Source organism: Mauremys mutica, chromosome 1, assembly GCF_020497125.1.
Source record: "Mauremys mutica isolate MM-2020 ecotype Southern chromosome 1, ASM2049712v1, whole genome shotgun sequence".
NCBI lineage: Eukaryota > Metazoa > Chordata > Testudines > Geoemydidae > Mauremys > Mauremys mutica.
Window position 1 is genome coordinate 117,480,914 of NC_059072.1, and position 27,422 is coordinate 117,508,335.

Genomic DNA, 27,422 nt, shown 5'->3' on the forward strand with positions numbered 1-27,422 from the left:
GTGCTTTTGGAAGTCTTTGGAATATTTTAAATATTAAAATGATACTTCCTTATTATTTAATAATTCATTACTATTTTGCTATTAGTTGCAAATAACCATATATTAAAATATTGATTGGATTCAAGAAAATATACTGCAAAAGTCAACCCTGTATGAGTTCTTCTAAATTACTTCAGGGCCCAATTCTACAGCCTTTATTCATGTTAAATAGCATTTAGCCACACAGGTATTTCCACTGCTTTCAGTGGAAATTGCAGGTGCTCAGCATCTCTGAAAATCAGGCCACGCACTAAACTGTTGTTTGCAAGCTACATGATGGTTGCTTTATTGAGGAGTATGCCAGTTCAGGAGTACTGCTAATGTCATCATTAATAGTACCAAATATACACAAAGAGTGATGCAGGATCAAGTCTGTCACCGAGTTTGGAAAACAGAGGAACATGACGATAACCTGTAAATGTAATAACAGTAAATTAATTTATTAAATACAAATGTAGAATTTATGTGGGTTAACTGATGCAACGGAAGTGGCCATATTTACTGTACAAATGAAACATTAATTTATAGTTATCTAAATAAACCCTTTAATTAAAGTAAGCCAAAATGATACATAGAGTAACACTCATTACTACAGTAGTTCTCTAACATTTCTAGCATTTTAATTCTCCTGGCATTCAGTGGTGATAAACACAGGTAATGATAATATAGTGTCAAAGCCTCCACTGATACATAAGTTGTGATTTACACTATCCTGCAGACTTCTGCTACAGGACTGGCAAGGATTTAGAAAGGATATTCTTGGTATCCAGAAGTCTGTGCTGCACATATTACTTTTAGAACACCTCCTATTGATTAACCGGTGAAGGAAAAATGACAATGTTCTTGTAAAAGAAACTATGCTGCAATGATAGTGACCTAATAAAAGAGAGGTGGGAGGCAGAAGTGGAAGGTTTCCGACCACCCTGGGCCACTTAAATCCTGTTAAAAATGGGCTTTTTGGCAACCCGAAAATTTCTACAAAGAAACTTACTCAAACTGATGTTTGACAACCCTGACTAAACTCCAGTGTTTATTTGACTGCATTTTCCATACACAAAGCAAATTTAGAACTGGTTTCTTGCAGTTTCACAAAATAATATGTACATTCAAACAGAAGAGAGAGAGACAAAGGAATAGGTGTGTAGATTTAGCTTGTAGAATGGTAAGTAGTCTGTAATAACAATGTCTGTTTTTCTCATATCTCCTTTTTCCCAGCCTATGAAAAGAATCCATAAACAGCTTTATAACTTACTACCCAGGAAGAAGAAAATGTGTGTGTGTGGGGGGGAGAACTGTTATGACTGGTATAAAAGCAACTAGTTGCCCACTGCCAGCTCAATGTTTTCCAGTCTTACACAGTCCAGGTAACATTTTTAAGAGTGCCTAAGTCACATTTTCAAAAGTCCTATGATTTAGGGCTTGTCTACACTGCCACTTATGTGAATGTACCTTATGTTGATCAGGGGCGTGAAAAAGCCTCCCACTCTGAACGATGCAAGTTACATTGACTTAAAGTGATATTCACACCATGCTATGTCATTGGAAGAGGTGGAATAATTATGCCGACAGGAAAGCACTCTCCCAGACGCACTACAACAGCACAGCACTCTCCCAGACGCACTACAACAGCACAGTTGCATCGGTTCAGCTGCGCCAATGTAGTGCATTAGTGTAGACTAGCCCTTAGACTCATAAGTGCCTAAGTCACTTTTGAAAATGGATCCTAGGTTCTTGAGTAACTAAAGCACTTTTACCTCTTTCTCTCTTTTCCAAAAAGTGGGCTGAGATAACCTGATAGTCTTGAGATATGAATTGTCCCTAACTTCAGAACTCGCTCTCAAAGCTCAAGCTTATCCTTCAGAGAGAACTGCAAGGCTTATTCTTTTGGGCAAGTTTAATGGTGATGTAAAACACGGTCTTTTCTAGTTTGTTCACTTTTCTGTTTATGTTGATTTTTTTCCCCGACGTCATGGAACTGGGCAAGCTATACTTGTAAATGAATAAAGTTAATCAACATATTGAATTGCCTACTTTTGCCCTGAACTCTGCTACCAAGAAAATGACTCTGTGTTCTCGATGTTTAAAGCTACGGTGACATTTTATCTGTTCCGTAAGAAGGATTTCTGGCAACCAGAAGTTCTCTGTGAGTTTTTATAGCCACAGAAAAGTTTAAACCCCTTAAACAATTATATCAGTTCATCTAGGATAGTGTATTAATCTGGGTTCTCAAAGGCCCTATAGCTCCTTCCCTATGTTCCTTAAAAATCATTTAACAAGAGGGATCACTGCATCTTCAACAGAGAGTATTGAGACATTGGAGGATGACATCTATACGGAAGCAAAGTGCAGTAGGTGAATCTATACATCTTTATTCACCAGTACAAGTTGGTTCTGTACTTGTCAGAAGTTATTTTGGAAATCAAATACAGTAAGCAGCCAGTTTATGTAAGCCACCCTCCTCCCGGCATAGTGGCTTCTACATAAGCTATTCATTTGAATTCTATTCATCGGATAGGAATCAAGGAGATGTTCTAGTAAAAGAAGGGGAATTTATCAGTAATTACACTTTTCTATTTCCCCCATTTTATTTCCATCTTTGTACATTGTGAAAAAATTGCAGAAAGAGCTCGCTTGATTCTTTATCTTTATTGCCTACCTCTCTTTTGTTTTTTTCAGGTTCTGGACTGAATAAAACATGGGCAATTTTCTGGTGCCTTTATGCTGGTCTTGACTGACTGTTCTTTTCACTGTCTTGCTTCCTAACAGCTGGAGCTATAACACGCTCTGAATGCATTCTGTTTATAATGTGAGCCAAGTAGTACTGCAATAAATACAACACTACCAATAAGTAATATTTCCTTCAGTAGTGTAGGATTGGCAGTCATGTAGAAATTAATTCATCATCGCACAATGGAAACCAAAAAATGTGATGGAATGCACTCTGCGCTCGTGTTGGCAAACCTAATACAAAGTTTATGGTGATGTATAAAACCTAAAAGAGAACAACAGGCTAATCAGTGAAAAGCTTATTGCTTTTTGTAGATTTTTTGCTCAGTGGTACAAGTATGTTAAGTTTGCTTTTGTGGAGGAAGTACTAACATACCTTTATTCATAGCACAGCAGTTGGTAAAGTGTATTGGCCCAGGAACTCCATTTGCAGCATGAGCGATAATCATTGATCTTCCACAGAAAAAGCCGTACTAATCGCCAGTTCTGGAACTTGCACATTCAAAAAAGTAAAAAGTTTTCATATCCACCTAGGGCACAAAGCTGGGGTGGGGGTGGGGGTGAGGGTAGGGAGCTAGGCAGTGAGAGAGAGAGAGAAACAATTGTAATACAAACAGCATTCTGTTACAACACCATCGACGGACTGAAAAATAATGAGATTGAGTAAATATGTAATTAACTTTATGAGCTATGCTTTCTGCAACTGCAGGACCCGTGCAGCACCTCCTTTTGTGCCTGATTCTTGGTGCCAATTTAAAACTCAGTACCTAAAACTGCTACAGACTGCCATGGTACAGGCTCAGCACTTTCACGTGGCTCGATTCAGGAGTAATAGACAACCAAAAAAGTCGTTCTCATTTTTTGCAACTGTTGTGTCAACATAGATAAGCTCCATCTCTACAAGTGGAGTGAGCTTTATAACATGGACAAGGACTAGGCACTCTGGGTACTATTATTAAAACATTTGGTTCATTGCATTACCTCCACACTGAGTAATTCAAACCACAAGACTGAGCACCTCTTTTTGAAGAGAACGAAAAAGGGATTAATGACTGACTCAGAGGTTTGTGGTCAAATAACAAATTTGTAATAGCCCTAGTAATCTCACGATTGTGCCAGCGATGCCTCTTTTACTGGCTTTGGGATTGAGGACAGATGCCAAAAGTACAGCGTAGAATAGGAAAATAAATGGGCATAGAATGAGTGACCGCCTTGTTTTGATGAATAAACTTGTATGGGAGAAACAGAAATTAGTGGTCATTTATACCCATCATCCCTTAACATAGGTTATGTGTTACTAAGAAAGCTGCCCTTCTAGAAAAAGAGATCTAAATGGGTAAATGGGAACTGCAGAGGTTCAAAAGGAAGGAGACCGCAGATAATCTGTAGGAACTGCAACTAAAAAACCAAGGGAGAGGCCTTGCTGCAAAACTTTCTTTCTTATGACTTATTTAGTGGGGTGACACAGGTAGGAGAAATGCTTGAAGAAAATGAGAAATTATTCCCCCAAAATGGCCCTTGGACTCTCTCAAGCAGTTAAGGTAACCCTCTTAAGGATGGAATGGACTGATTGATTCCTTCACATAAATGGCTTTATAATCCCATCCATTAATCAGTAAAGACCACCAGTACCTTGAACTGATTGTGATGGAGGATTTCTTGTCTTAATGGTGTTGAGAGAAGAACTTTCTTGACCACCTAGGAAATTTACATTCTTCTTTAACATTGATATTCTGCTCAAGCTGACTCAAGGCTCAGATAAAGAACATTGTCTTTTGTGACAGGAATATCTTTTATGAGAGAAAAAAGAATTTTTTCACTCGCTGAATAGTCTCAAGCTTATCATTGATACCATGGGGCTACTGCGCCAGGTCAGAGCAATGAGCATGACTATCCCTAATCTTGACTTTATTTTCTTTGGTATCACACAACGGTGGTAGAGGAGGCAAGATGTCTTGAAAAACTGAAGTGCTGGGGTAATAAGAAGGAAACCCACTAATTTCGTACATGTCCTGGGTCTCTCTGTGGATTCATTTTGCCCTCCCCCACTTAATCCTTCAAACTTTTCCATCTGCATCGAGAACACATGCGCACAAACACAGAACAATGCTTGTAGAGCCAGGCCAGGTATGGAAGACTAAGATGGTCAATGGAGTTGCACCTGATTCTATTACCAGTTGAATTAACTGTCTCAAGAAAACCAGGGTGATCACTCCCCAAGATGGCCTGAATCTGATCTGATATTTCACCACAGACTGGATGAAGGTGGACTTTTGGGTCTTTCCTTACCCTATTCTTTTGCGGACACGAGGTTTGCTCACGTTGTCTTCTTCAGTCTATGGTATGAAAGAGAAATAAACTAAGGATTGATGGAAAAAACAAACCAGTAATTGTCAGAGGCTCTCTTATGCTTCCTCCTCTCTAATGAGCCAGAAAAGTTTTTTCACAGGGGTAGTTGGGATAGCAAGGGAGCTAAAGGAGAGAGAAAGAAGCGTGTACTGGCTGAAGGGGTACAAAATGGTAAATTAAAATCCGTCATGTCCTGGCTGGGTTCCTACTCTGATAGAGCCACATGCCCTTCAGGCATGTTGATTCTGTATGCTTGAAAGGGGGGATGACTGACATCTTATAAGCAGTAGCATGATGCTTTACCCACAGAGACATTGGAGGCATGATGTTTACCTTGCTTAAAGCCTTCTGAGTTTCAGCAACCTAATTCTATGGCGGGCGACAACTGTGACCAAAAGGACTACCGTAATAAAACCGTTTTTGTCTTGCGTGGTTCAAGGAGACATTCTAGATTACCTATTAAAATCGAATCAATGCATTGAAGCTACTCACATCACTCTAGCGGTGTATAAGAATCAGTGGCTCCCAGAAAAAAAGTTCTTAACTGATATTCAACACCAAAGACACCAAAATAGATTAAGAAGAGTAGATAAGGTCTCAGCTTTGTAAGAATGGTTCTGCACCAAATATCACATATTAATGTGCTATTAAAAACCCAGTGTTATGGTGCATGAAGAATGGATGCTGCTTCTAACAAAGGACCTGCTAGATAAATGAAACAAACCCTGGTTTTCAGGTCTCCCTTGATGGCCACCTGCCTTGTTGCTGAGTCAAACAAGGACGCATATTTCTGCACCAAGACAATGTTGCATAAGCTTCTCCAGATGATGTCTGCAGCACACTGCCACTTGGGTTTTGTGGATGACACTCCTTGCTGATCCCACCCACATTGAGCTCCGAAGCATTGTAATGGTATGCATCAAGGAACTGATATGCACTGGCCTCTGAATATAGAGTCTGCATTGCCGGGATGGTCTCCTGATGCAGCTCTGTACCAATGCTCCCCATTTTGATTCCAGGCCTGCCTGCATTATGGAACTACACTCGCACGGGCAGAGGTGGTCCCTCTATGTCAGGTCAGGTTGAGGCACAATGGTGAGATAGGGCCAGGGAAGCGGCCCATGTTTTACCTGTTGTATGTGTAAACAAACAACTTCAGTCTCTATGACTGACAATCCCTCATTTTTCATACGAGCATTATGGTAACAAAGAAAGTTTTTTTTAAAAAAATTGAAAATTTTCTAGTCTCAAATTCTGCAGATTTAGTTTACTGTCTTCAGATTAATCTTGTTGGGACACAGCTTGTTATGCTTGTTATACTGTTATTTTTGTTGACCAGTCTTTACACCTAGTGCCTACTTTTGCTATTAGTCTATGCAGCACAGCTTTTTGGAGTAAATTACTGGAGAACCAACTTCTATATGATATTAAGCTATTCTGTCTGAAACATTATTGAAATCATGTACAGTCAATAGAATAACGTTTGCTTACCATTGCTTTTTATGACACAAGTCTGTTGTTTTACTTGATCTTCTGGCACACCTTGGATTTCTATCTGGACTAAAGGATCAGCTTTATTAGTCCTGGAGAGGTTACTAGGTGGTAACTGTTAACCACTAATAAGCTGCATAAATGAAAATGATACATAAGACCTCATTTGGGCTTGAAAATGTAATTTTATTATAGTAATTTTAACATTAAAACTGTATATTCAACAATTGCTCAGTGCAGTCTAGCATATAAAGTGGAAGCTACATAAGAATTGTTTCTAAAGAATATATACCAGCTGAAATGTAATTGAGACTACCGTGCTTCGAACGTAATTCTATCTCTGGCTAATTTGATTCTCAGTTTAATTATCTTAAAACCTTTGCAGCTAAATAATATTTTTCAAAAATAACTTGCTTCTGTGTCTTGTTTTTTTACCAAAGAATGACCACTTTAAGCAGATTCTATTCAATCATTAGCTACAGAAAGTTGCTGTTTAATTAATGAAGGCAGGCCTATGTGACTTCCCTCTTGTGGGTTTGCCATCAAATTCATGGAACTGCTACCCAGGATGTGTCCATTGGGGCTGCACAAGTGTCCCCTAGTGACATAAGCATATAAGGGAGAGTAGCCCCTAACCACTTCAGTTCCTTCGCCTCTGCTATGAAGTGTTAGTAACCTCTCTGTGTGGTCCTGTTTGCTTTTAGACACCCTTAGGTCCCTATTGTTCATTATAGACTCGTTAGACTTTAAAGCAGAAGGGACCATCACGATCATCAAGTTCTGAACTCCTGCACATCACAGGCCACAGAATCTCACTCACCAACCCCTCTAATAGACCCATAACCTCTGGCTGAGCTATTGGAAGTCCTCAAATCATGATTTAAAGACTTCAAGTTTACAGAGAATACATCATTTATTCTAGTTCAAAAAAAAATCCCAAGACCTCTGCCATTCTGATCTGGGGAACCATCCTTCCAAACCACAAATGGCAAATCAGTTAGACCTTGAGCATGTGGGTGAGATACACCAGACAGACACCTGGGAAAGACTTCGCTGTAGAAATTCAGAACCCTCCCCATCTAGCATCCCATATCCAGCCACTGGCGATATTTGCTAATAGCAGTCACAAATGAGCCATATAATATTGTTGGCAACCTCATCATAACATCCCCTCCATAAACTTATCAAGCTCAGTCTTGAAACAAAGTAGGTTATTTTACCCCCACTACTCCTCTTGTGGAACTTCACTCCTCTGGTGGTTAGAAACCGTTCACTAATTTCAAGCCTAACCTTGTTGATGGTGAGTTTATATCCATTTATTCTTGAGCCAACATTAGGGCTTAACTTAAATAACTCCTCTCCTACCCCGGTGTTTCCCCTCTGACATATTTATAGAGAGCAGTCGTAACTCCCCTCAGCCTTCGTTTGATTCAGCTAAGCTCCTTAAGTCTCCGCTTGTAGGTAGGTTCTCCATTCCTCTGATCATCCTAATTAGGTTTGCCAACTTTCTAATTGTAGAAAATCAAACACCCTTCCCCATCCCACCCCAAGACCCTGCCCCTGCCCCACCTTTCCTTGAGCCCCCTACCCACCCCCTGCCATTGTGCACCTTCCCCACCCTCGCTTACTCTCTCATTTTCACTGCAGGGCCCAAGCAGGCACCAGGAGACGGCCAGGAGCTGCAATAGTTTGAACATGGGCAATGGAATGTGTGATTCAAATAACCTTCACCTCCCCAGGGAGCGATTTTAAAACACTATTTTCAAATTAATTGCCCCCAAAAGAGTCCCACTCACTCGCAATGACTGAGACAAAAGAAACTATTGCAGGAGCTTGATTTTTTTTTGCCTGCACCCAACTGTCAGGGTAGGGGCTGCAGTAGTGCTGCAGGCCACTGACTGACTCCTTCCCTACCTGACAATGAACTATACAGCAGGGAGAAAAGTTATACTGTTCCATGGTTAATGACTAGGTAAATTATTTAAATGTATGCTTCAATAGACAATACATGTTAACATTGCCTGACACGTGAGTTTTAAATATATCACCTTAATATTACATTGATGTTATTTTATGAGTTCATTATAGCTCTTTACTGTTAAGAAGGTGAGGGTAAATAAAATGTAATTCATGCTGCAGAAACTGGCCTCTCCCTATTTTACCATCCTGCTAACCAACAGATTTTTCTAATGGTCTTCATTTCACATTTTTTCACCTGTACTGTGTCCCAGATTTGTCCCCAAGCAGGTTGAGAGGAACTATGCTAGGATGTCACACACAGCGTGACCACCTGTCCTTCGTTCGGAGACCAACGTTCCACATTACACATCAAATCAATAAATATTGTCTTGTATACATCAATAGTCATGCAAAGGAGTGTACACTGTAATATGTGTTATTGAGTATGTGTCACAAATAAAACATTGGGGACGTGCCCTTACAAATCAACTTTCGCCTATAATTTCCAAATTGTCTTTTATTTGATACATAAAGGGGCTGTATATGGGCGTGAGGGAGTTAACCATAGCCAGGGACTAGTTCTTCTGTTTCAGGAGCATCAGTTCTAGTGAAGCTAGGCATTCCCTGGTGCCAGGCCCCTTTTGTGCTGCCCGTGGTGTTGGCACCATCAGACCATATGACCCACTTACTTTTTGCAGACTCCAGAGGGCACCCACCAGTGCGAAGTGCCAGGCTTTGCACACAGTGACGTTCTGGCTGCTGGCCTGGCTCCTGATGGGCCCCCCGTTGGCTGGGGGCGGGTTGCAGTGGGCTACCCCAGTGACGGAGGCCATCCCAACCCCAGTGCACTACCCCTGGATGCACTGCCAGAGATGCCCAAAACGACACTAACCTCTGTGCACCTCCTGCAGGGAGGGACTGGCCTGCACAGCCACCGAGGCTAGCAGCTGCTGTGTCCCACTTGCCAGGAGGTGGGGTGTGTGTCTGTGTGTTGCTACTGGACTTGCAATTTCATGTGCAATTCCTTTAATATGCTTGGATGGAGATTATCTGGTCCCCCTGAATTGATTGCATTAAACTGTTTGAGTTTGTTTGCCACCTCAGATGTTGGTAATTTCTGCTTCCATATTCTCAGTCCCATTAGTCTGCCAAAGTTCTCTAGTTTAGTTCAGTTTTGCATTAGGTGCTGGCATCAAGCCTAAGAAATGATTTGAGACATTCACCCCTTTTCCTGCCTTGTCAGCTGCTTGGGGTACCTATGTGAGGTTTATAGTCCCTTGCAGTGCTCGCCTCATCAGGCATTCATGCCCAGAAGGCATTCAGAACAGACTGTTTAAGGCTGTTGGATCATTCAGGCCCTAAAGCACAGGCCTCAGCAGCGAGTGTTCAAACTGATGATGCAGATTCTCCTCAATTCACTTCTGTACCAAACCCATCAATCGCTAAATGGCTGAAACCTGGAACCTCATCTTTGGCTTTGGTACCGCCAACAGACCCATCCGCCAAGAAGGGCAACGACACCAGCCCTTTGAAGCCAGCGGGTTCATCAATCACAAAGGAAATCTGCGCCTCACGTGCTCTGACACAAAGCCTTCAGCCTCCTCCTGTATAGGTATTACAACGCTGTCATTGGGAACTTTTTTTGCACTCACTTTATGCTCTGCTACAATTCAGGTTAGAGAAAGGCCTTACGCTAAAGTCCCCTCCAGCTCTATAGTCTTGGAACATGTGCTATAACTTAAATGAGACTGGCCTATTTATTGGCTCCCTAAAAGTTAATGTAGCTGCTGTTTTTGCATATCACCAGCCTGTAACCCAGATTCTCCCATGCCACAGTTATCCAATTCCTGAAAGGGGCTAGTCAACATCTTCCCCCTTCAAAGGATCCTGCTTCTGTGTTTGCATTTAGTAATAGTGAATCTCATGGAATCACCATTCAAGCCCCTTTGGAGCTTGAAACACTGGATAGCTATTACCTCAGCTAGGAGGATTAGCGAGTGTCAGGTCCTGACAGCAGACCCGCCTTATACCATTATATAGAAAGATATCTCTTTGCCTTAACTAAAATTCATCTCTATAGTAGCAATTCATCCCTAGTATCACTCCTAGTTTTCTTCCAAAACTTCATTCCTTTCCCCAGTGATGCCCATCTTCACATACTGCATAAGAGACAAACTGTCTGTTTTCACTGAGCGAAAACTAAGACCTTCCATAAATCCATTTCTGTCACACACAGAGAGAGATGCAAAGAATAGGCTATTTAGGCTCAAAGGGCGTCTAGCTGGATCACCTTGTATTGAAAAGTTAGCTTCCCTTCCCAACAGGCACAGCCACCTCGGTAATGTGTGAAACAAATATCCGTAGAGGCAATATTTAGAGCAGCTACTTGGATTTCAGGTCCCACCTTCACTAAACATTAGGTAGTAGATTAGCCTCCAGCCTCTGATACCAAATCCAGATAGGCAGTGCTTCAGTTCTCACCGAACTAAAGAATTCCTCAGGCCACCATCCAGTTGAGATGGTATGGCTCACTACTCTCTCACAAGCAGAAATACACAGCAGTCCTCACTAAAGGTTACTTACCGGTAAATGTTGTTCTTCAAGAGTCTGCTCTGTGCATTCACACTATCCTCCTGCCTACTTCAGAGAGCTCATCATAGTATACGACAATGCAGTTCAGAAAAAGAAATTGAACTGGTTTGGAGAGGCACACCCCCAAATATAAATTCAAATGTTGACTGCTGGCATCACTAGGAGTTGCTCATGCAGTTTCAATAGACACGGCTTTGATAGAGGTTCTGTGAGCTTGACGCTGCGGCACCAAACCCACATGTGTGAATGCACAGTCAATTAGCAAAGAACAATAATTACCAGTAAGTAATGCTTTTCCCTGAAAGAGAGCTTGTGCCTGGCCCATTGCTAGGGCACGAGGAGGGGAGATGGGCCAAGAAGTCTTATCTAGCCCTGCACTCCCCACACAGAGGCCATGTACAATGTGATATTTGTGGTCTCCTGAGAAAGGCTTATCTAGGCTAGTGACTCTGGACAGGGGAACGGGACCCTGATCCCGTCCCACCACATACACACTGGCTAGCAGAGATGACTGACCATAGCGGGAGGCACAAAATGCACAGTCTTCAAGGTCATGCCCATCGCTGTTCCTTTGCGTTCCACTTGGTGTGGTGCACTTCCATATTAATGCCCCAAAAGAGGTTTGAATGAGACAGCTGATTCCAGAAAAGCTCCATGTAAGTATAAGAGAGAATTGATAACAGTCATCTTGCTCAGCTAGTTATTGATATTATGACCACCACTGTGTACTATGTAACGTATATGCATTCTGTTGTCCATGTGGCTGGCATGACCAGCCACTGAAACAATCAATTAAAGTGATTAAAAACAGACTTGTTCATAAGAACGGCCCCGTACCGGGTCAGACCAAAGGTCCATCTAGCCCAGTATCTGTCTACCGACAGTGGCCAATGCCAGGTGTCCCAGAGGGAGTGAACCTAACAGGCAATGATCAAGTTCGATATAAGAAGGCACGTGTAGTAAGATGAATCATATACTAAAACCTCCAACTCTATAGTACAGTGCTCTGATTTTGTTTAGTACTTAAACCTGATAGAACAGAGCCCTGTATGATCATCCCAGTGTGAACAATATTCTGAACCAGGGACAAAAGAGCCATATACAGTACTGATGTGGTGGTAGTTTATCGCAGTACAAATGTGATGCAATTCAGAAAAGTCTTTCAACTATGAATGGAAGAAATCTCTTTTTTAAAAATGTAACTGTAGAAATGTAAAGCATACAAAAATTCCATTCTACTTTATTCAACAACATGCAAGAATGACCATTAGGATGACCATTCCACAAGTCTTTTCCTTTCAGCTATGAGTCTAAAATTTGAGGTGAATGGGACTGACATGACAAAGTGTCTTAAGGTTTCAGGACTCTGTATAAGCAATAACACAAAGATCATCAGAAAGCATCACATGTTTCATCAAGGAAAAAGGAGGGCACACAAATCCTCTTGCACATCTGCTGTGCCGCCACATCAGTACAGCTATAAGGTTCCTATTGATAAACCAAAAGTAAGCCTACTGCATTTGCCACAGTCTACCAGCTCACTTGCCTTAAAACTATTTAATTTTTAACTTCTTTAATTTCCTTGGCCACTCACTTTCAAGTTAACTTTTTTACTTTTCCAGTGGCCTGCATGTAAATGTGTTTTGACACTCAGCTCTATTTTTATAGTCTCTCTGTCCAAACCGGGCTCTTCTAACTTCTCCTCCTCCATATCTACCCTCCATGTCATTCCTTCTTGGAACAGCCCCGTTCACATCCTTTCCATAACTGTTGACCATTTTACCTCCTTCCATCCTGCTCCTGCCGCTAAGCCCGTGAAATCTACCAGGTCTGTTCTTTCATTACCTGACACAGCTTTCCTTCCCTTCTACTCACCATTAGAGAACCAAAGTATCAGATGTGAGTTTGGAGGTTCTCTAATGATGAGTAGAAGGGAAGGAAAGTTGTGTCAGACAAACTCACATCTGGTAAAATTTCCTCCAACCAGTGTCCCTCAGTCAACCTTCACCTGTCAGAGACTTCTGACCACACTGCCTCTCAGCTCTTTTCCTTTGTCAGCTCTTTTGGCTTCTGACAGAGTAAAGGAGTGTACTGCTTCATTGAGGGACAGACTGGGAGCCTAAAAACAAAACAGTCTGAATGGAATCGAGGAGGTGCCCTGTCCTGCCCTGGGGCTTGGTTACTGAAAAGGTACTGAAAAGGAAGCTGAGCGAGAGAGAAAGGACTAGTAGCCATGCAGGCGACAGTCTCTTTTAAGTAAGGTGACCACCCACCCCTTATTTTAAGGAACCATCCCTTATTTCATTGATCTAGCCCTTGGGCTGACCATCTATCCCTTATTTTAAGATGTATTGACATATTAAAACTGATAATAAGTAGGGCTCTGTGTCTATCATGGAGCTTGCAGCAGTCACAGATTCTGTGACTTTCCACGACCTCCGTAATTTCTGCAGCTGCCAGTGTGGCTGATCCCAGGGCCGCCCAAGCAGCTGGTCCCAGCTGCTCGGGCAGCCCCGGGGACAGTCACACCAGCTGCTGCTGGAGCAGCTCTGCTCCAGCTTCCCGGGCGGCTCATTAGCCAACCACACTGGCACTGCTAGAGCAGCCTGAGGGCCAGCCGCACCAGCTGCTGCTCAGGCAACCCAGGGCAGCTGTCCCCAGGGACCACCCAAGCAGTGGCCAGTGTGGCTGGCCCCAGGGACCACCTGAGCAGTAGTCCTGGAGGTGGACAGAGCAGCCTCTGCTCTGTGGGCCCCCACAGCTGGTGCCATTGGCCTCAGTAGCCCGGCAGCTGGTGCCGCTAGACCTTGCCCTCCTCCCAGAGCAGCAGTCCCCCAGAGCAGTGCCCCACCTCAAGCTGCTAAGATTTAGTCAAGGGTATTTATAGTACAAGTCATGGCCAGGTTATGGGTTGTGAAGTTTTGTTTATTGCCTGTGACCTATCCATGACTTGTACTAAAAATACCCAGGACTTAATCAAAGCCTTAATAATAAGCACCATTTTAAACATTAAATTGAAGCTTCTGATAATTTCACTGTAGACTTGCGGACAGTAGAAATGTACACTTGAGAGAAAAATACATGATATGCTACAGAAAATGGTGTGTCCCTAAAATGTCCCTTAAAATAAAGTATTGTGTCCTGTCCCTTATTTCCATCCAACAAAGGTGGTCACCCTTGTGACGGTGTACCCCAGAAGTCTTCATGGGAATATGCTTATGGCTATATATATGATATAACTGGAATATGTATTATGCTACATATGCCATGTAACATATCTATGTAAAGGTTATGAACTACTGAATATGTTCCTCCTATTTGTATGCATGTATCATTTTTGTACTTCAAGTTAGGAATATTGGCTGTATACTTGCTCGATTTTAACTAGCTTAGTAGAGCATTTGGTCAGCTTCTTGAGAAAAATTAAGTGCCCAATCAAAAACCACTTAAGCCAACAATGAACTTGAAGATGCCCATCCACATCTGAGCTTTTACAGGAATGTGGCTTGGCTGGTAAAAGCTGAGTCATGCATGGACATGTGGCTTGCCCCTGTGACTCCAAAACTCCATCTTGGAGCTGGACTTTGCACAGGAGAGAGGAGGGGTTCTCCACCCACAAGAGAAAGTCTATTTAACCCCCTGGGGAGACCCCTCCATTTTGTCTTCAGCTGGCTAAAGAGAGAGCCTCTCCACCCCCAAGGATACCTGAAAGAAACTGGAACAAAGGACAGTAACTACAGGGGGTGAGAGTGATTGCTGGACTCAGATTAGAAGGAGACTAGTCTGTAAAAGGGAGCTTACTTGAACTGGTGAGGATTTTATCTGTATTCAGTTTTATTACTGTACTAGACTTAGATTTGCGTGTTTTATTTTATCTTAGTTGGTAATTCACTTTGTTCTGTCTGTTACTACTTGGAACCACTTAAATCCCACTTTCTGTATTTAATAAAATCACTTTTTACTTATTAATTAACCCAGAGTATGTATTAATACCTGGGTGAGAGGCAAACAGCTGTGCATATCTCTCTATCAGTGTTATAGAGGGCGAACAATTTATGAGTTTACCCTGTGTAAGCTTTATACAGGGTAAAATGGATTTATTTGGCGTTTGGACCCCATTGGGCGTTGGGCATCTGAGTGTTAAAGACAGGAACACTTCTTTAAGCTGCTTTCAGGTTAAGTCTGCGGCTTTGGGGCACGTGGTTCAGACCCTGGGTCTTTGTTGGAGCAGACTGGCGTGTCTGGCTCAGCAAGACAAGGTGCTGGAGTCTCAGGCTGGCAGGGAAAGCAGGGGCAGAAGTAGTCTTGGCATATCAGTTGGCAGTTCCCAGGGGGGTTTCTGTGATCCAACCCTACGTTCCAACTCCAGGGGACTAGCCTGACCAACTTTGTTTGACGATTCTAAGTTCAGGAGCTCTGAACCAGAGCCCTGAGGTAAGGCCCTTATGAACTTTGTTAAGACTGCTCCTTCCCTCATGTAGCATGATCAGCTGAACTGACATCAGAGGGACCATGTTCCTTACAGGGCGAGTTATTGAAGGGACACCAGGAAAACAGGGAACGTAGGAAGTTAGGCTGGAAGCAACTCAGCCACATGGACAGAGCAATGCACAGAGTTTAGTAAAGTTCCACTTGTTCAAATTAACCTGCGTTCAGCTTCACTCATGGCTAATGAAACACCTTCTTAAAGGGAACAGGAGTATTTGTGGCACCTTAAAGACTAACAAATTTATTTTAGCATGAACTTTCGTGAGCTGCAGCTCACTTCTTCGGATGCATAGAATGGAACACACAGACAGGAGAAATTTATACATACAGAGAACATGAAAAGGTGGAAGTATGCAGTCTTGCATACTTCCACCTTTTCATGTTCTCTGTATGTATAAATTTCTCCTGTCTGTGTGTTCCATTCTATGCATCCGAAGAAGTGAGCTGCAGCTCACGAAAGTTCATGCTAAAATAAATTTGTTAGTCTTTAAGGTGCCACAAATACTCCTGTTCTTTTTGCGGATACAGACTAACACGGCTGCTACTCTGAAACCCTTCTTAAAGGGGACATCATTTCTTTAGTTGTTTTGCCTTCCCCTTGCTTGTTTCCTGTACAAATAGCAAACTAGTTTCCCCCATTCATGAGCCTGGTAATTAACTCGATCTCTTCTTTATTGTGAACTGTTTTCTCTTTGACGCTTGTCTCTGAATTTTCTTTCTCTAACCACCATCTCCTGTCCTTCAGTGTTGCCTGATCCCCCTCCATTTAACCTTATTACTCTTATGTTATGAGGCCCCCATTCCATCAGTCCCTGAGATGTCATTGCTGCCTTGGGCTTCCCGCTACCTCGCCTGCACATTCTTCAGCTCTGTTATCAACCTATAATTCTGCTCGCGCACCCTCTCTCTTCTGTACACAATCACTTCATTTCTGTTACTAGTCATCCTAACTAACCCCTAGACCACAACCCAGGTTTTTTCCTCATCTTTTACAACTCTATATAAATAATGAATAATATAATTGATGTATATGCATGAGAGCTTGAAATCATTAATTCACTTCCATCATGTAATCAATGTGTTCACTATTAGGATAGTATGATGTGCTGAATAAGGCACACACATTGTGTAATTATTCTACAATCCCTATTTAATTAATGTCTTATTCCTGCAATTTATTTCACTGACTGAAATGAAACATCAATTATACATTAATTCTATGCTAGTTAAATAGCATTTAAATAAGTAGTACACAGTATGATCAGCGATAATATTTCATTGTGAAACTAGTTTTCTAATGATTGAGAATATGAAAGTTTCTTTTTGGAGTTGAAAAGAAATAAGCTCTGTTGTAAGGGCTTTTTAAAACTAAACCAGGGTTTGTATGACAGTAAAGCACAGAGGGAGTCCTCCAAATTTTTTACAAGTCTGTCTTTTACCAAATGAATGTTATCATAGTATACACGCTAGGCCTGATAGTTAATTAAGAAAAAATGACAAATTAGAGCTTATGGAGCTTGATCCTGCTCCCATTGTGACAGTACAAGTTTTCCTTTACCACATATAGCATGGACGATCATATAGCTGAGACTAACCAGGTTTGCTCTTTTACGTCACCAGTTTTTAGCTCAGTGTAAGTTTATAAATTATAGTTGAAGGAAGACCCAGACGCCTTAACTTGGCTTTACAGTTTGTGTCTTCCGAGGGGTGGCTGGTCTGCCTATCGTCTCTCAGTTCTTAAGGAGGTGCCAGGGTGGTCACTTCCCAACTCTACCACCATGATCTTCAGATGTGGCATCTAGTACAGGCCACTTTTACCCCATCCAAGCCATAGAAAGCCATCTGGATTTTGGGGTTGGGACAAAAATTCATCATAGGGTCTAAGGATTAGGGATACACCATGCTGTCAGGTACCGCACAACTCAGCTGACTGCAGAAAAACCTCAAAATCTTTACTGTATGAAATATGCTCAAAGATTTTGAGGTTTTCCTCCAGTCAGCCAGTAAGAAAACTTCAGGGGTTTCCCAAGTAACGGTGCACTAAGGGTTATAGGGCTCCTTATTTGGTATGGGCCCCTCCTATATTGGAAAGGCCATAGTAGTGGACTGCCCCACACTGGACAGCTGTCCATAAAACCCTGCTTGAGGGAGTGGCCACTCTGTGCCCCTAAACAATGTGAGGCAGTCCACTGCCCTCTCCGCCCCCCCGTGCAGTGATTAGAACAAAATGCAAAGTGATGGGGCGAGAGGGATTGGAGAAGGGGGCAGAGAGGCAAAACCTGTGTGGAGAAAGTGGAAGGCTGTGAGGTTCATGACAGTAATGGTAACCACCCAGAGTCCAGCTGAGTTCTGTGCAAATCTTTTTTTATATCCTTAACAACAGCACTGTATACTAAAGACGTAAGCATAGTTTTACCCTGGTGCAGCTCATACATCTCATAAGATAATTAGATATCTACCTCAGTACAAACCATATTTATATTTTTAGACCCCATTTTGTACAAGTTACTTGTTTCCTCAAACATCAAGGGAAAGGAGTGTCGTTAAGCAAAATGATGTGAAATGAAACTAAGAAACCATACAAGCAATACTGACTATAATATGTTGGCACTATGATCTCAAGGAGCTTTATAGTTCTAAATTATCCAATAATCTTAGGATGACCAGAGGTCCTGATTTTATAGGGACAGTCCTGATTTTTGGGTCTTTTTCTTATATAAGCTCCTATTATCCCCCCACCCCCTGTTGCGATTTTTCACATGTGCTGTCTGGTCACCCTAAATAAGCTTAAGGCACAATGAGCTTTTGAAGAAAAAGAAAAGGTACCAGTACTAATTACTTATGAGAGGCAGTTAATATAGTTCAGCTAATTCAATGAGAGATATTTCCATAAATTATAAATGAGATTGTCAATAAACCACCCTTACCCTTATTGAAAGAGTTATTGGATTATGGTTTCCTGTTACATTATATGGATTAAACTGCGTAGCAGAATCTCTCATGAATTCTGGTTTTAGAAGATAGCCACAACAACCGTTGTCCATAAATTTTCCATTTTGCAGCTCCATTTGTAGTCCAGGGGTCTGGAAATTTAAGGCCACTGTAAGAAAAATAATATTTTGAATATTGCAGATAACAATGCTTCAGAATTAACCTAACACTAGTTGTAGTTTAAACAACTATTAAAATGAAATAATAATAGACTGTCACATGCAGGATGCCATTGTCTTCACATGTAGGACGCTGCTATCTTTTCAATTTGGTAGTAGGCACTAAGGCAGTGTTCTGCATTGAAAGGCCTGCGAGCCAGTGGCAGCTCCATGGACCCTAAGTGTGGCTCGCTAAGTTCCCTGTAAGCAGCATGGCTGCAGGGCCACACAGCAGATTATAAATATCTGTGCAGCAGCTCTAAAGGGCCATGCAGCAGGGACCTGGAGAGGAGATATGTAGGGGGTGGGCGGGAACTGGGCCCGGAGCTCCCTGCTGCTGGAGGGGAAAGAGGGGCCCCTCCTCCGGAGCTCCATGCTGCCTGCGGGCAGAGGAGAGAGAAAGGCCCCTCCCCTGCCGGCAGGGAGAGGGCTGGGGGGAGTCCTCTGGCCCCAGCCCTGGGATAGCCTGTCTGCATCCCAAACTCCTCATCCCCAGCCCCACCCAAACCCACACCCCCAGCCAGAGCCCTCACCCCACCGTTGCATCCCAACCCTCTGCCAGAGCCCTGAGCCCCCTCCCACATCCCAAACCCCTCATCCCTAGCTCCACCCTAGAGCCCTCACCCCCAGCCAGAGGGGTGAAAAGGAAACAGAGGAAGAAGTTGACCAACAAACATTTGGCCTGCCTTACTAGGCTTGAGATGACAGCTTACAAATACTGCATGAACAAAGTCAAGGAGGAACAGACACACTTTCGCTCATCCAGTTTTTAAAGTAAATTTCACATTATTCTGCTCTTAAAAGTTTACTCGCATAGATGCCTTTTTAATTCCATATATTTTTCCTGGTTATTATTTTATAAAAGGAGTATCATTTTACTGTATAAATAGACTTTGTTTTAGTTACACAAGTGGCTCTGTAACATGACATCATTAAGAAGTAGTAAGCAATATGTTAATTTAGTAGTTGATGTGGCTCTCACATTGAAGGTTTTTTGCCAAAGTGCCGCCCCCCCAACTTCAAAATTAGTGAAGAACACTGCACTAAGAGATTATTCAGGTAACATGAGTGCGAGCATCAAAGAGTTACCCTCTGTTCTCTGCTATTGCACTGTATTCTGTTCTTTCCATATACTGTACAAATGCAACCCTTGGGACATACTTCAGCATTTTTTTCTAACTTCTGAACTTAGGGTGACCAGACAGCAAGTGTGAAAAATCAGGACGGGGCGGGGGGGGGGGGGGGGAAATAGAAGCCTAAATAAGAAAAAGTCCCCAAAATTGGGCCTGTCCCTATAAAATCAGAACATCTGGTCCTATCTGCACTGCATCTATAAGTGAACCCTGGCTCAGTGAAGTTCTGCTGTGGAAGGGGAAGAGGCCTGACTGTGAGCCTACAAGTGGCAATTGTACTGGTTTAATCAAAAATGGGTGTCACTTTTGACAAGATGGCCAGGAAGCCCAAGAAGTTTCAAGTTTAATTAAAAATTTTCATTGCAAATATGTTTATGTATGGTGAGGAATGATTGTGAACACTTTTTTAATTGCTATGTGAACAAAATTCTTCCTCAGAGCTTAAACTGCTGATTTTTATCCGTTCACACCTGTCACGTTTTCCTTTTCCCAGCAGCGCAGAACATTTTCTGTTTGCTGCAGCTGCAATGTGGAAATAAAACAGCGCACTTCTTAGCAAGATATTATAATTCATGAGATAAAGCCAACACTGCTCTAGAGCCACTTAATGAATTTTCCTCTGTTCCAGCATCTTGGAGTTTCTTGTTCATATTCATCATGGAAAATTCACTAGTCAAACAAGTAAAGAACTAATATGACATGTATTAAACAGCATGATGATAAAAAGGTATTTACTTGATGTCCTGACAGCTAAAAAATGAGGCCTTTAAGTACTATAAGTCATTTCTAATAATAAAGCAGGAAGAGAGCCTCATTCTGTGTTCCATGAGATACTCCTGAGGACATTCTGCACCAAAAAATTAAAAATTCTGTGCACAACATTTTGCAAAATTCTGCAAATTTTATTTGTCAATAAATAAATGCAGAGGCTCCGGCATGGCAGTGGGAAGCACAGGCCACTGGCTGTATGAAGGTGGAAGATCCACCATGCAGCCCCGCCGCCCCCCCGCCATGACACGGACTCAGTGGTGAGGCTGCACCCGACCCTGACACAGCACAAGGCCTGGGCCTGCCCTAGAAACACCCTGGGGCCATGCCCCTCTGGGCTCAGTGCACTAGGTGGGGCAGGATCCAAGTGTGGCAGAGCTCAGTGTGGGGGGATCCAGGTGGGGGGGTGAGAGGATTCTGTGTGGGACAATCTGGGTGCAGGCAGCTCAGTGTGGGGGTCTAGGTGTGATGGGATCTGGATGCACAGAGGCTCATTGGGTGGGTTCCAGGTGCAGAGGCAATTGGACTCTGCAGGGGCTTCTAGGTGGAGGTTGTTGGGGCTCAGCAGAGGGGTTTGAGGTGAGGGTCTCAGCAGGGGGGGTCCGGGTACTGGAGGAGTGGGTCTTGGTGGGGTGGGAGTCTGAGTGCAGCTAGATGGTGGTCTGTGATGCGGGGGTCTGGATGTGGGAACTCAGGATAGTGCAGGGGATGGGGCATCAGGGTGGGGGGTTGAGTGCAGGGAACTCAGTGGAGGGCTGTCTGGGTGCAGGGGGGCTCCAGATGCAGGGGTTCAGGTTCAGTGGGGTGAGGTTTGGGTATGGAGGACTATGGGGGTTCTGGATGTACTGAGTGAGGCTTGGCAGGAATGTCTGGGTATGGGAGGTCCGGATGCACAGGGGTTGGGCGGATGGAGGAGCAGCTCCCCGTACAGTGACCCCTCCCCCCACAGTTGAGGAGTGATGTGGGAAGAAAGCAGGAGAGGATGCTGAGCTTCCTGCAGCTGTGGAAGGTTCTGGGAGTGGGTCTGACACAGCACCAGCCACTCCTTGCAGGGGAAGAGGAAGTCCTGTGCTTTCCTGCCTCTAGGCCAGCTGGGACTGGCAGCTGATCCTGGCTCAGGGTAGGGGCCACTGGCTGGGGTGTCCCCAGCCCCGCGGTGATTTACCTTTTCGCCAGCTGCTCTGGGTGTCTGAAATGTTTTACCTGTGCTACTAGTGAATGGGGCATGACTGCTCTTGCAGCTTTTCTTTGCTTCCCTGTCAGAAAGTAATTTTATTGTGGGGAAGCAAAGAAGTCTGCGGGAGACATGAATTCGAATTCCCCCAGGAGTAATGAGAGAATACAATCTACTAAATCAATATGTAGCAAATTTCAAAATTCTTTGTCTCAAGGAGAAAGTGCAAGAAGCTTGGATCCTTCTTTCTTACAAAAACTTCTTCACCATTTAACCAATTCACTTTTGATTTCTGTAGTGATATTTATAAAACATCCAATTGTTTATGATTCGTACTGCAAGAAACCTAGAGTTCATTTAATCCTTTCATGTCAGATTCAGATTTTAAAAGCAAGATGCCAGTATTAGCAATGAATGCACTGGAACGTTTACTACCAAGGAGTTATAACATAAAGTAGGTCAGCATGTCTTTGGTGATGGTATAGTTTAAAGTGTGTAGCTGAAGTGAATCAAGACAAAAACAAAACAGTGATGGCTTCAAATAGCAGTGAAAAAATTGCAAATGTTTTTTGTAACTTCTGCATGATGAAAAACTACATGAATGTACATAATGAAACTGCTGCTAACTTTGCTAAACTTCATAAACTGCTAAACAGAAAAACCCGATGTAACAAGCAATGGGGAATATTTGATGGTGTCTTGTATTAGGTAACATACTACTGTGGTACAAACATAGAGCTATAATACTATTGTGAATTGATACACCAGAACGCCAGCACTGTATTTTTACTTTTTTTTTTTTTGCCTCAAATTAGAAATTAAAAATGTACTGAGGATAAGATTCTTAATTTAGCCATTAAAGTCAATATGGCTACATACGTGTAACTGAGATAAGATTTCAGTTGAAGATTTTTGTTTTACTATATACACATATGCTTGGCTTTTATTTCCTAATCATTCAGTGAAAATATCAGCAACGTGACTGGCGAACTTGGCCTGTCCTGGCATGTCTATTATTCAGTTGTGCCTGTCTGTGAACAGTAGCTGAAAAAAAACAGGAGTACTTGTGGCACCTTAAAGACTAACAAATTTATTGTAGCATGAGCTTTCGTGAGCTAAAGCTCACTTCCAAAGAAAAGCTGAAAAAATTCCCATTCTGACTGACTGGATTAAAGAAAGAATACAAGTTTCTATTGTCATCCCCGGTTCTTAACTTTCTTTTCTAAATGGACCATAACAAGACAGGTGCCCCGGCAATACTGAAACTAAACCAACAGTTTTCAAGGGGAGCAAGAACACATGAATTTGATTCCACTCCCTTTCTCTACTCCTCTGTTGAACCAAATTTGTGCAGTCACCTTTAATCAGTTCTCAAGCACAAAGGTAAACAGACCTGCAGGAACTATTGCAGCAACACTGAAGATCTACAGGAAATGGTGCAAAAGATTCTGGGGCACATCTGAGGAGGGCAGGATGTGAAAGGAAGACGGTGGCATCAAAATATGAAAAGCACTGAGAAACCTTGCTTTAAACTAATATTTTCAAGTAGTTACATGTAATTGACCTAAAGATCTGGTTATGGAATAGCAGCAAGGACATGAACAGTACTAAGTCAGGCTTCTCCCCTTGGTACACACTTTAAACATTTGTAGACTATTAGCGTGCTTCTTCTTAAGTCAGTCCCTCCAGCCTCCCAGTCATTTTCATTACTCTTTTCTGAACTTTCTTCAGAACATCAACATCTTTGTAGATAAGTACCGAAAAGACATGAATCTCCCTAAGGCTTGAGAACACAGAGACTTCAAGGTCTACTGAATTTGTTTCATGTGGAGATATACCGTGGATATTAAAAAACTCTGTTGCAGCCGTCAGGCCCTGTAATGGGGTATACAAACCCCACACAAGTGGAGAAGGGGTTAAGCAGCTGCTTTGGACCCAGGCAGCTCCACCTGCAAAGCACGCATGGCTTGGAGGAAGAGCTCAAAAGGAAAGCAGCTCAGCTCAGGAAGGCAGCAGACAGTGGAGGTGAACTGCCTTCTGAGCCCTTCCGAAGGAGCTCCAGCTACCTGTGGTGTGGCAGTAATAAAGTTGGCAAACTCAAAGGGAAGAGACTTGTGAGTCTCAGGAGGTCTGAGACTTTATCTTTGATTCCAGGTATTTAATGCCTTTACTTTACTGTTGAGAAAGAGGGATCTGGTAGGGAGTGATGAGGGAGGCAGCAGTATAGCACTTTGGTGGTACAGACAGAGCTGCTTACACTGGGCCCTGGATTGGAACCTGTCAGACACGGTGAGCCTGGATTCCCCTACCAACACCTCCGGGTGCCAAAGGCAGAAGCTGACCCCCAAAACAAAGAGTCTAAGGAAAAGAAGCGTCTGAGGACAGAAGGGTTAAGACGCTGAGACCTCAAGCCAGAGGGAAGACCTGGACCCCTGCACCTAGCCCAGAGGGCTGCCCCATTGCTGGACTTTTTATAAACCCCAAAAGGGGATGGCACAAAACATGTGACCTGGCCAGAGGACTGAATCACAGAAGGGGCAGACCCCCGCAGGACCAGAGTGGCTGCCAAGGGGAAGTTCCAGGAAAGAATAGAACCTGCCACACTCTGCTCAACCATGGGGTGGCCACTGTGGTGAGTGATCCCCTTCACAGGCCCTACGTCAACATCATCCTTGCAGATACCTGCCGGCTCTGGCAAATCCTACCAGATGTAAAATGACCTGAATCCCAACTAGAGTTCAATTAAAAGAAGGCTTTGAATTAAGTCATGTCTGTCAGGATTCCAATGTATTCCAGTTGTCTTTTCAGCTAAATCTGTGACTTTGAATAGTTTATCAGGGACCTAGCACACCAAAGGTGGCATAATATAGCCATGGATTCCTTCCAGCATGCTGCCCATGATTAGCCAGTTGTCCATCTGTATAGTTATGAGAACTGCCACTAAGCACTTTGTGAATACATGTGGTACCAGCTCCAGCCCAAAGAAAATACAAAGAATTTGTAGCAGTGTTCATATATGACAAATCTGAGATACATTATGTGCTTAAGAAGTACATCCCGTACTACTAGTGTTTGTGTGGTTCATAGCCCGTTGCTGTAATCTAGAACAGTGGTTTTCAATGTTTTTTTCATTTGCAGCGCCCTAAAAAAGTTTCGAATGCAGGTATGGACCCCTTTAGGAATTCAACCTGTGGGCCATGGACCACTACTGTAGAAGTCTTTGACTGAAAACCGATTGAACAGAATTCAACTATAAATGTTGCGCCTGCTCAGCACAGGATTTGACACAGCATGAGAAAGGGCACTAAACGGTGGGCTTCTATGGTAAGAACAGCACTTCTGGGTTTTGACCTGTAGGTGGGGATATTCACATACTTTTCACTGAGCAGAAAACCAGAATACCTTTTCTGGGATCTGAAACTTTCTTTTCATAGTCACCTTTTTGTAGACTCCTTAGAAGTAGTCTGCAGACTCTTAGGAGTTCATGGACCACAGATTGAAAATCACTGGTCTAGAAGAAGTATGATAGGATATACGTAGATATGCAATTTTGAAAAAAAAATACCATGAAAAATTTTAGGTCTTAGATGTCAGGGAATTGGGCAGTACCTAGATTAAAAACTTATGTCCTCTTTTGCTCAGTTGCATGGTCTTGATGAGCTTCTTTGCCAGGAGACATTGAACCTTGTGCAATCTCACTTCTTGCTTTTGCTGAGCTTGAAGGTGGAACTTTGAAATAATTTCTCTGTAATGTGCTTTGTGGCCCCGCCAAACTGATTATTTATTTTGGCTGTTTCTAAAGCCTTGGGGATTTTTACTGTTCTGTGGCTTTGAACCTCTGACATATGCTGGAAAGGAACCCAAACATGCTCAGTCTGGGACTATCTCTATATTAGGACATTTTAGGAAAAGATTCCCATTGGTGCTACCATACTACCACCAGAGAGAGTTTGAGTGTAGGAAAGACTCCAGTAGCTTCCAGTGTTTTTACTACTACGGCAATTAAACTTGCTCCTTAGCTTTCCCATTCAGCACCAAAAGGCCCTTGGTATTGGCACCCACACCAAAGCCACAGAGTTTGTTTCAGATTGACTCATTATTGACTCAGAGGATATCAGCACAGAATCCTTCACATTGGCCACTGAAGTGGATTACGGAGACTAAAGCTAGTCTTTTCTGAGTCTGCATAGAATCAGAAGACTGAATCTTAGGCAGCTCAGAGGATTTCACCTTCAAGTCTTCCTTAAAACAAAGCCTGAAACCTGTACTGGTTTTCCTTGGCAGTCCAGGATGTCAAGGACTTTATACACCAAACACTAGCTAGGGGATTGGCCTCCCCCCCAAGAGGACAAAGCAGTGAGTTATGGTATCTGGATCTAGGAAAATAGCGACTGCATTTTAACCTAAGGCTGGGTCCACCATATCACCATCACCAAGCCAAAATCAGTCCAGCAACTAACTCCATAAATATGAAGAAAGTTCAAAAAATGACTTAAAAACTAAGAAAATTACTCAAAGATGACACCCTTAACTAACACTGAAATTCTAAAAGTAGTGATTTACTAAGGGATTTTTAGAGAAAAAGTGAGATTTCTGAAAACCAAACTGAGCTCTGGCGTTTCTTGGTTCACAAGCAACTGTGGTTAGAAGGCAATCAGGGGTGCTGTATGTCCCATATATAACCTTGGTCTATGAACATTTGGTGCTGCAAGACGCTCATATGGCATGCAGTGGGCACAGCTTCTAGAAAGTTCCAGTGGTCCCGCATCACTGGCATGCATCCTATTGGTGGCAATGAACGGAGGCCACCCTGAAGAAAAGTAGCTTAGAATATCATTTGTGTTGTAATAAATATACAGGACAAGTAATACAGCTAAACAAATATTCCCATTGGGATCTTTACATTGGCCTTCTTTTCAAAAAACTTTCTGTGGTTTTTAGCTGTGCTACATAATGCTGTATTTAACACAGTTGGTTGTTTTTGGCTTTTTTTGTATTTGCCATACATAATGGCAAAGGGGGAGATTCCAGCTATAAAAATGAGAGTTTGGTGACCTCCAATGGAAGTAGAGCACCTAACTGTCTTTTGAACCTTTAAAATCCCTCCCAAATGTTTTAAATTGTATGCAAGCCCCAAGAATACTATATGTGAATGAGCTGAAGGCTGGTGGTTACATCTCCAACAATTACTTTAGTCAGTTAGGTAAGACTTAGTCAGTCCAGGGTCAAGTAGCATCTATTTAATATTTTATTTTGAATATATCCAACTAAAAATGAAAAGATAAGATTAACATTATCCTAACTATGGGCCAAATGCAAAACTGATGGAGATCAGTGTAGCTGGATTAAAGTCAGTGGAGCTATGTTGATTTACCATCAGCCTAGGATCTGATACATTTCCAGTCTTCAACAAAGAACAAGATATTCAACTAGGAATCCCATCTGGTTCTGCAGTTTGGAAGTGGCACACAATATTAGGACACTTATAAAAATTACCCAGGCCTATAAGTGTTATATAGTCTTCTAGAAACAGATAATATGGTGTTACCTTGT

At 42.6% G+C, this 27,422-nt stretch overlaps 1 protein-coding gene across 1 annotated transcript in view; it reads right to left on the minus strand.

The window, feature by feature from the left end:
• Positions 1 to 289: 289 nt before the first annotated feature.
• The window catches only part of PLCZ1 (phospholipase C zeta 1), a 122,295-nt gene continuing 95,162 nt past the window's right edge, over positions 290 to 27,422 (minus strand). Inside the window, exons 10-12 of the mRNA XM_044981980.1 lie at positions 18,573 to 18,745; positions 8,235 to 8,285; positions 290 to 451 (exon numbers count right to left, since the gene is read on the minus strand). Of these exons, the coding sequence (XP_044837915.1) occupies positions 290 to 451; positions 8,235 to 8,285; positions 18,573 to 18,745 (386 nt within the window). The remainder of the gene's footprint in view (positions 452 to 8,234; positions 8,286 to 18,572; positions 18,746 to 27,422) is intronic.